Source organism: Solanum tuberosum, unplaced genomic scaffold (assembly GCF_000226075.1).
Source record: "Solanum tuberosum cultivar DM 1-3 516 R44 unplaced genomic scaffold, SolTub_3.0 scf00071, whole genome shotgun sequence".
In the NCBI taxonomy this organism is placed as follows: domain Eukaryota; kingdom Viridiplantae; phylum Streptophyta; class Magnoliopsida; order Solanales; family Solanaceae; genus Solanum; species Solanum tuberosum.
Window position 1 is genome coordinate 43,088 of NW_006238997.1, and position 10,365 is coordinate 53,452.

General features: G+C 33.0%; 2 protein-coding genes across 2 annotated transcripts; both read right to left on the bottom strand.

Moving 5' to 3' along the window:
• Window positions 1-5,543: 5,543 nt before the first annotated feature.
• LOC102580052 (uncharacterized) lies at window positions 5,544-6,279 on the bottom strand. The gene is made up of 2 exons (XM_015307984.1): window positions 6,026-6,279; window positions 5,544-5,951 (listed from the first exon to the last, which is right to left on the bottom strand). The coding sequence occupies exons 1-2, from the start codon at window positions 6,120-6,122 to the stop codon at window positions 5,614-5,616; spliced, it is 435 nt and encodes a 144-aa protein (XP_015163470.1). The 5' UTR covers window positions 6,123-6,279; the 3' UTR covers window positions 5,544-5,613.
• On the bottom strand, window positions 6,200-7,504 carry LOC107057729 (uncharacterized). Its single transcript, XM_015307970.1, has 3 exons — window positions 7,279-7,504; window positions 6,357-7,222; window positions 6,200-6,256 (listed from the first exon to the last, which is right to left on the bottom strand). Exons 1-3 carry the CDS (start codon window positions 7,502-7,504, stop codon window positions 6,200-6,202), a joined length of 1,149 nt encoding a protein of 382 aa, XP_015163456.1.
• Between the last annotated feature and the right edge of the window lie 2,861 nt (window positions 7,505-10,365).

A 10,365-nucleotide genomic window follows, 5' to 3' on the forward strand; every position in this document is an offset into this window, starting at 1 on the left:
TCTATCATGCATGCTCAGTACCTTTCAAGTACTGAATCATACGTGCGCTACATCTTCTCGTGATGTAGGTTCAGGTTGTCAGCATCTAAATCACGCTTAGATCGGTTCCCGATCTCCAGTTCAGCAGAATCAGTGGTGAGTCCTCATTCTCCGAGGACAATAGTCATGAGTTTCTTTTCATTGTTTTAGTCCTTTAGTTTCAGTTTTTTTCTAGACTTAGCTGGGGCCTGTCCTAGCATTTCTAGTCAGTTAGAGGGTATTTTCAGACATAGATAGATTCAGCTTAGTATTGAGTTTATATCTTCCTTGTATTAAACTCATCAGTTTTCATTTATCTCAGTTATAGTATATGGGTATTCCCCATCTTTTCATCTCATGTATGATTTAGCTTCCGCATCAATTTATTATCTTTAGTATGCTCATGATCATGCCAGCAGGGTTAGCTTGGGATCACTCGTGGTCCTAGGTCCCGTGTCCGCGTCTCGGGGGTAGCTCGGGGCGTGACAGAGGTAGATCATTGTATCATCATTATAGTTTTTATGTGATGGTTGTCGGTTAGAGAAACTCCCACATAAGTTATTGTATTTTTATATGCATCAGTTTATTGTATTTTTACATATATTTTAGAGTTATGTTGTATCCTTGCATACACACAAAGTTTACAGCATGTCTTTAAACAATTTGTTTCTTTATATTGCACTTATTTTAAATTGCTTTATATTGAAATGAGTTTAGTCATATTGAGTTGAGTATCCAGAGTTGAGTACCCAGAGTCAAATAACAAATCTTTGAGTTGAGTATCTTATCCTTGAGTACTTCTGAGTTGAGTAAGTTTGAGTAGTTTTGAGTATCCTTGAGTATTCCTTGAGTTGAGTAAGTTTGAGAAGAGATAAGTATGTTTCCTTTTTATCAAGTTTCAAGCTTATGTTTATGTTTTAGAATTCCCCTTACATGCTCGTACATTCCACGTACTGAGCCATTTGGCTCGCATCTTCTCATGATGCAGACACAGGTATTCAGGATCATCAACAGGAGCTTCGTTGATACATCCGAGAGTTCGAGTTAGCTATGGTGAGCCTCCTTGCTTCCGGAGGATATCAATTAACTTTCAGTTATATCAGTTGTTAGGATGTCGTGGGTCTTGTCCCGACTTTCATCTTTATTAGTTACAGGTTTCATAGATATTCAGTATAGTTGAGAAGTCTGTATTATTCATTTATTTTATTAAATGTTTTAAAGACTTAAGTTGCCTATTTTATGGCGAGTTGAATATATTATTTGTATTCTAAGTTGTTCATTTGAGTTAAAGTTTTGAAAAGTTGAGTTTATTGAATTTTATTCAGTTTTTAAGCTTTGTATGCTTGACTTAGTCTTCCGCTTGTAGTCAGCCAGGATGAGGGTTCGCTTGGGGACCAGCAATGGTTCTTGAGTGCCAGCCACGTCCAGGGTGTAGGCTCGGGTCGTAACATGTTGCCAATTCTCAGAAAAGAAAAATCACTCCTGACTCCACCAATATTTCCATTTTATAACTCAAAACTATTATAGATAAAAAAATTATCATCATAATAATAAAGAACAAATGTGCAATGCACGTTACCAGAAACTAGTATTATTAAATAATATTATTTTAATTATTTTTTGAATTGTAAGTTATTTATTAGGAAGGGAATGTGGAAGAACAAGAATCAATTAGAATTTCTAGAATATTAAATAAGTACATGAATCAAGTTTTCCTCCTTTTAATATTAAATTAAAGAATATGAAGAGTTGTAGCTAAATCAATACATACCACTACCAAATACAAATTTGTTATCTTGAATTCTTCCACTAGCATTTCTATGTACTCATATGGTAAAGTTTCTTCTTTTTCCATCTTCTATTGTTTGTTTGTAAGATTTTTATCATTTATAGATTTTTTCTCAAATTAGAAGGGATTGTTTCAATTCTAATTCTTTATTCATAATTGTTTCTCTTTCTGGAATTTCTTGTTACTATTTTGTGTAGAAATGTAAAATCACTATACATATTGACTTGCAATGTATCCGGTGTTATTTGGCTTGGAGTAACTTTGGTATTCTCTACTAATCACTAATAATTATACTTATTATGTTCACAACTACAATATTTTGGAAATACAAATGAACACAAGAGAGGATTTTATTTTATTATTTTATTTTGTTTGTACTTAAACTAATCAATAGTTGAGGTGTCTATATTCATGAATTCAGATAAAGATAAAAGAGATAAAGATAGAAAAATTAGGATGGAGTTCTAGGTACAAACAACTACATAATCCTTTTTTTTACTTAATGTATACTAATTGAACATATTTTTAAAAAAAATTGTCTAATACTTTGAACTATTTATTCATCTAAATGATTGTTTTGCTTTTAAAACTAATAACGATATTCTTTGCATTTAATTTTTGAAGCTGATATTTTTTTTAATAAACCAACTAAATTAATTTATGATCTGAGAGTAACAATAAAGTGTATAGCAAGTTTTACATTTTCACTTTATTTAGAAACACGAATTTGGAGCAAGATGAATTCATAAATTTATAAATATCAAGTATGACTTCTACATTGTCCTATAATGACTAAGTTTGATTACCTTATATTTACATGAACCGAATTCATTTGATTCGACATTTTTGTGGTTTTCTTTTTATAAATTATACATGCAATGTTTGGTTCATTGCTTTAAAGTTATGCATAGGATCGATCTAATATTATAATGTTATAATTTCACCCTTATTTTTAAAGGAAACAAATAGTAAGATGAATTGATTGAGGTTAAGTTGGTATTACATTAAAATTAAATAATTGTAATTTCTTTTCTCCTAGCACACATTTAGGTGACTATATTTACATTTAAAAATCAATTGAATCCCTATTTTAGTGATTCTCATTCACTACAGATGTGAGTTAATAAGAAGTTTAACAGATACTAATAATGCCTAATAATTAGTACACGTTACAATATAGCTAATTATAATGCTCCATGTTTGCCTTATATAATACTATACTGAAATATGTTAAATAAGTGCCTTATTATGTAAATGCAAATAATATCTTTTTCAACCTCTTCAAATTCCTAATAAAAACTCCACACGGTGTTGCCTTATTTAAAGTTAAGCTAAATAATGTTAACAATTTCCTTTCTATTACGGCCTTTTCAAAACTTAAAGATACACTCACAATGTTTTTGTTTGTCTTAATGTTATATTGACTACTAATAATATCATTTACAACCTTTTAAAAATTGTATACAGTCAGAACTTTTGGCCCTCTATTTTCCTTCATTAATCCAACATTATCAATAATAATTTTATATTAACTTTAAGTCATTAAACATCTTATATAAATGGATATCAAGTATATGTGTAACCCTCATCATTGGATGAAACAAGCTCAACATGTATACCTCTTCTTCTTTCATTTTGTTTTGTTACTTAAAAGCATAAATCCTCTCATTTATCCTATTTCTAGTATGATCCCTTTTATCTTTATTCTTATGTAGCTCTATTGGTTTTATTTTAGTAATCTATGATGATTTCAAGTTTTCTTATTTGCAATTTATTTGTTTTTTAGGTTGGTCCATAAGTATGTATATATATATACAAATTTAAAGCTCTCTTTTATCTTATATGCATTTATTTATTGCACCATATAATTTTTGGTTTATATTGTTTTCTTTTTCTACTATGTTGTTAATATCTCACAAATGATTGTGTTGTATTTCATAATTCAATTATATGTATATAACTTGACAAAAGTTTTCTTTTGTCAAAATTTACAGATGGCAGAATTAATAATTTTGAATGACCCAAAGAAGACGAAGGGTACATATACATGTAATTATTATTTATCTCTGTCTATTAAATATTTAAACAATGATTATTTTATAACAAATAAATACTTTTTTTTGTAGGTGTAGACTATGAAATTGATAATGATCTACCAGCCATACTAAGGAAGACATATGTTGCTAGAATTTCTCTACAACTATTACAAAACACCACTCTCCGACGACAAGTTCTCGATATATATATGCATCTGTAAAAAAAAAAGTGACGGGTATTATTCCTTAAATAGAAGGCGGAAAATTTAAGACATTAAATATATGTTGTAACTATGATGTCGACATTTAAATTATGTGTTGTAACATGTTAAAAAAAAGAACTTTTAACAAGTTGAATACTTGGTATATTATAAGAATTGTATAATTGAAGTCGTTATAGTATTAGTTTTGAAATTCACTTGATAACAATATTTTTGTATAATATATCTTGCTATGATCATAATATCAGTTGAATATGCTCATTGCTCATTGATTCGAGCTTGTATTTTACATAAGTAAACTTATATTTTATAAGTATTTATACTAATTAGCACGGTATACACGTGCAATGCACATGTTTGAAAACTAGTGTTAGTATTAACCTGAAGAGTAAAAAGATTTTATAGAGCCCAAGTAGAAGATACATGACATGAGTGTTAAAATATTATACTGAACACACCCTGAATGTTGATGATGAGCTGAAAAGGAATTCAATGAGTGATAAAGAACTTGGTCCCTCGAAATTAGCCCCGACAAAATATGTGAACCGGTGAATCAAGAAACATGATATAATAACCCTTCCATTAAATAGGAACTTTACATATAAGAATAAGGCATAATACATAAATATGCTTTTAACTTGACTTCAACTGACATCTATGCTCTTCAACTTTGCGTGTGTACAAGTAGACACTTAAACTTGTATAAGATTGAACAAGTAGACACGCACATCCTATGTGGCATAATACAGGTAGAATGCCACATAGGACACAAATTTGTCACTTTCGAAAAGCCACTTCCATAACCATCTGGGCCTTTTGTTTTCTCAATCTTAGACATGGCCCATGATACTGATTATGGCTATATTTGTATGTTGTCTTGTTTTACTTACCTGTTCATCTTTAGTATAATTGGAGATGACCGATAATCCTACCAGTACACTGTGGATTTTAATAAATGTTATCAAAGTTTGTGTACTCTATGATAAATAATACAAAGCCGAATGAATTAGTAAAATATTAGTATTATTAGATATGATACCATGATAAATAATTTAAGAATTTGAAAAACTCACATAACAGAAATTGTTACTGTTGTAGGTGAAGGATCTATGCAAATTTTCAGAAAACAAATCTTTAATTAATCAATGAATTGGAGAGAGTATCATTCCATATGAAGTTGCATTTAATAAAGATGAAGCTTATCTGATCTCTAATTTGCTTACCTTCTTTATAGAGGGAAGCAGAAGATACACAAGTGTTTAAATATTTTACTCAACACACCCTGAATGTTGATGATGAGCTGAAAAGGAATTAAACGTTGGTCCCTCGAAATTTGCCCCGACAAAATATATGAATCAAGAAGCATGATATAATAATCCTTCCATTCAAGGAGCAGAGAAGAACAGAGAGAATTAAAAAGATATCATTATTAGTTCCCTTGAACAGAGACATTAAATCATAAAAAGACAGTTGTGCAAGTAAATAAAATTGTCTACTCTTCCGCTTCCTCCTTTATGTAATTAACTTTTTCCTTTCCTTTTGTGCTTGCCTATTCCAAGTCCAAGTCCATCCATGTAAGTTGAGTGTTTTCAGACACCAAATTTTCCCCTTTTCCGACTATCCACTCATCCATGGAGTCAACAACATCCTCTGCAATATCATTTTCTCCTTCGGGATCAAATGCCTGCAATTGCAAATTACAATGGACAAATACCAAGTCACTCAGCCTCTGCTGCTCTATCTGATTCCTCCCTTTTCTATGCAATGTCTCAACCAAGCTCCTTTTCAGCCTATAATGTGAAGCACCATTGCACGTCTGACTAAGGATCCGAACAGCAAGCCTTTCAAGTTCGGGAAACTCAACTTCATATTTTGACCACCAATGTCCTGCAAACATAACACATATATATATTAAAACACACATTAAATAAAAAAATTAAAGTATAAAATATTGTACCAACCTGGGGAAATATCTGATAGAATCTCTTTGGAACTTAAAAAATCAAATGTGCCAATTTGCTGTGTGATCAAATCCTTTATACGACGATCTTCTGCCATGCCAGTAATACAAGAGCAAAGACCATCGGAAATCTTCACATTAAGGCACCAATTACTTGAATGAAAAAAGGTTGGGTTCAAATAGTAACCCGCGTCATGGAGAGGACTGTGCAGATATTTGTTCCATGTGTCATCTATCGCATTCCAGATTTTTGCATGACAGAATCTCGTGCTTTTGAACTCCTTTCTGATGGTTTCTTTAGCTTGATCAAGTGTATCATGTATAAAACCAACTTGTGCCTTATTAGTACCATTCAGAAACTTTATAACTTCCACAAGCGGAATGGTTGCTTTTACAGCCATCAAAGCCTCAGTCCAAAATGATTCATCTTTAATCATTTCGGACATTCCTTTCCCCTCACTCGTAGAAGCCAAGAGTGAGGTTTGCCAAGTAGACGACTGAAACATCCTAATTAACCCATCTTTCTGTGAGACAATATTTTCCAGAGTCAAAAAAGGCACAATTGCCTTTATTTTGGAAGACTTTACAAGCTCGGCCTCAGAGAAAGCATCTCTTAGAAGCTTCAGGACCGTAGCATGGCTGTAGATAAATTGGACCAACATTTTTGCCTTCTCCAAAGCTTCTTTTATCCAGCCTATCTTTGTTACTTCCTGTAACATCAGTTCCATGCAATATGAAGCATCTATGCTCCAAAACACTGTCTTGCATTTGTCCATCAATTTCTTGCCTGCTTCCATCATCCAATCAGATGTCGTGTATGCAACAATTTGGACGACATTTTCAACTCCAACTTCCTCCAGAATCTCCTCGAGAAATAATAGCATGGCATCGAAATTCCTACTGAAAGATGATATATCTGAAGATCGAAGATAAATGGTACCCCTCGGGCAGTACACTAGGATATTAATCAGATTTCGATTGTTTAAATCTATCCATCCATCTAGCAAGATACTACACCCTGTGCTTGCCCATGATTTTCTGATTTCTGTTACATACTGTTGCATCTCTTGCACTGCATCCTCAAGGATCCAACCATTCAACTCCTGACAACTAGGGAATTTTATTGTCTGCCCGGGACTAAGGGTGGCTTTAACCATCCTTCGGAAGCTAGGTGATCTGATAGCATCAAAGTCGATTCCTGCTTCATAAAAAATCTCCCTATAGATTTCGAAATCTCTTGTGAGGATTGAAAACTCTTCTTAGCAAGAATCTCAGCATGAAATGCTTCTTTCACAGGCGTAGGAACCTCCGAGCAAGGAGTTACATTTCCACGAATACCTGCTAAGTGGAGCTTAAGCCTATGAAAGCCAGAAACAATTTTAGCACAGTACTTACACCTAGCTTTAATTGACTTATAATTCTCATCAAGTACTTCATCGCCATGATCACGAATATTAATTTCCTCTAGAGCCATTTCCATCGTTTATATATATTGAGTGTTCTTCAACTGCAAAAAAACCAGTCCATGAGTTGTTAAGACCTGTTTAAACTAGAGAGTACTCATAACTTATTTTCTTACTAGCAAACATAACCAATTCCCTAAATTCTTACATATATTATTTCATGCCTACAAGATCAATTCCATAAAATAAGCATCACTATCCCCACACTATCCTTTATTTCCATCTTGGTGATCATTCACATTTCAAATTTAGTGTCGAGCACCGAACATGCATAACAACCCAACTTTACATATTATTCTGGCTTAGGAGCTATTAGATAAATAAATAACTTGAGAAACACTAGTCCACCAAAACCTCTTACTAATAGTAGTCGATCTTAATCTTACAATCTATCTAATTATAATACATAAGCAAATCCTTATTTCACACATCACATCACCACTACCTATCCATTCCAACATCGAAACTATATTCATAGCTTTATAAGCATCAAACGTTTCCTTTTCAGAATCACAAAGTAAAGCCTTGAGCTATCAATCTTAAACCACCTTATTCTTTCATTAATGACTTGAATCATAATTTAACCACCATATTCTTTCATTAATGACCTGAATCATAAACTCATTTCCGAGTTCAATCATAATCTAAGTCATATTAACCAATGACTTCTTTTCTACCTTCTACCATAAGATCTACATCAACTTATTATTCCTTAGTTAACACCTGAACACATATATAAATACATATACTACACCTTGATAATTCATTATCCCCACCATTTTGGATACTACACTTCTATATTCACACATCAAATTTTGGGTCATTCCACTAATAAATCATAACATCCTAAATTATACTATTTTTCGGGTGCCAATACTATGCAAGAATCTGGAAACCTACTTTTTCCTTTCATGGATGTTCTATGTAACACAGTTATAGACGGTTCTGGATGCACATCATATTTTGACTCAACAACTTGATTCACATAAATAAGAATATAAGATTTTGAATTGATGGGTAAAGCATACTAATGGGATCATCTCAAGCCTTTGCTACGGTCTCAGAAATGTTCATACTTCAATCTAAGAACACCATTTTAGTAAGAATCGAGATTTACTACTTCTATGCACCTCGAAGATGAGGAATAGTTAGACAAATTTTAACAACGCTTGAATCTGCATATATTTCTTAGGAGATACCTTTGTTGCACGATATAGAGTATAAATAAGAGAAATATTTTCTTAACATCATGTAGCCTCCCCTTATAAGTGTGGCGTGCTTCACACCCATTACAAGAACTCTAGTAGATGTGGCTTTTCAGACATCCTAGGACACTTGAACCTAGTGCTCTTATATCAAGTTTGTCATGACCCGAGTCTATACTCCTGTTGGGACATAGTACCTAGAACCACGCATGATCCCAAGCTAACCTTTGGCATAAATATCAAAGCATAACATAAAGAAACTAAACGGAAGCAGAAATATATAATTGAACAATAGAGTTTAAAAAAACCACAAAACTATATTTCTACTGTTTGAATAAAGCCTTTAAAACCATCATTCAACTGTTATCAACACATCATTCGCAAAATAGGGAGGGTCAGGACTGAAGATGCAGAATAAGGGATATGTTGTTAAATCATAGATTATACCTATCTTGACTTTGACACTCATAAGTGGGGAACCTGAAGAGATAAGTGTAATAGGCACGAGTATGTTATATACTTAAAGCATAAAACATACATAGAGAGGCATTCTAAGCATAGAGCATGTTACAATTATCTAACCTATCCATGGGTGAATGTAGGTAGGGTCTAGAACAACAAAATCATAGGCACGATTTGTTCCAGAAATATGTACCGAAAACATACTTAACATATTGTGATTTCACTAGTCATCAAGAATGTATCATGAGTAATACGAATGAGCATATTAAGAAATCATGGGTGCGTGCATCGATAGTTGTATATCATAGAGCAAGAAGTCATAGATTCATGGAATAATATGGAGATCGTTGTTCTAAAGCTATTTCTTTCTGTAACATCGGCAAATTTAAAATGAATATGAAGAAGCTTGAAATTGGAAGTAGTCACTTTTGGAAAAAAATTCAGAATCTGGAAATTTGGCTAAGTCCAGAATCTGGAAATTTGGCTAAGTTTAAAATCTGGAAAATTTGGCTAAGCGTGGAAATCAGTGAGTTTTTGGCCAACTTTGAGCAGTCGTAACTCCTAGCTCAGGATGAGTCAGGAGTATTTCCAGTTATGGTTGTGAAGCTTGTGGAATGATCTTTCCAACACCACTGAGTTTTCTCAATTCCGAGTTCATATGAGCGAGTTATGCCCGTTGAAAGTTGGGCAGTTGGCAGGGAATCCGTCCGGAAATTTTAAGGGCATTTTGGTCTTTTCCCTAGCCATATCTTTTGAGGTTATATTGTGTGTTAGGCTGATTTTGGATCATTTTTATCCCATTTTAAAAGAGAAAGAGTTAGGGTTCTTGAGAGTGAAGAAGAAGAAGAGAAGAAGAGAAGAAGAGAAGAAGAGGAAAAGAAGAGGAGAAAGGAGATCAACAAGTTTCCATCGTGGATTTTCGTCGGGGGTGATCCCTATCAAGGTATGTGAGTTCTTTGTTTGGTTTGATCCTTCCCCCCCACACACCAAACTCATTTTTATGATTTGAGAAAAGATTGGATTTGTGTTGAAGTTGTTGAAGTTGTTAGTTGTTGTTGATGTTGTTAGTTGTGTTGTTGAAGTTATTGTTGGTTGTGGGACATGATTGGGTTGTGTATTTGAGTTGTAATTTATTGTATGTTGAGAGATTGATGATCCTTAGTGTTGGTTGGTTTATACCCCCACACACCAACTCGTTTTTAATTCCAAGA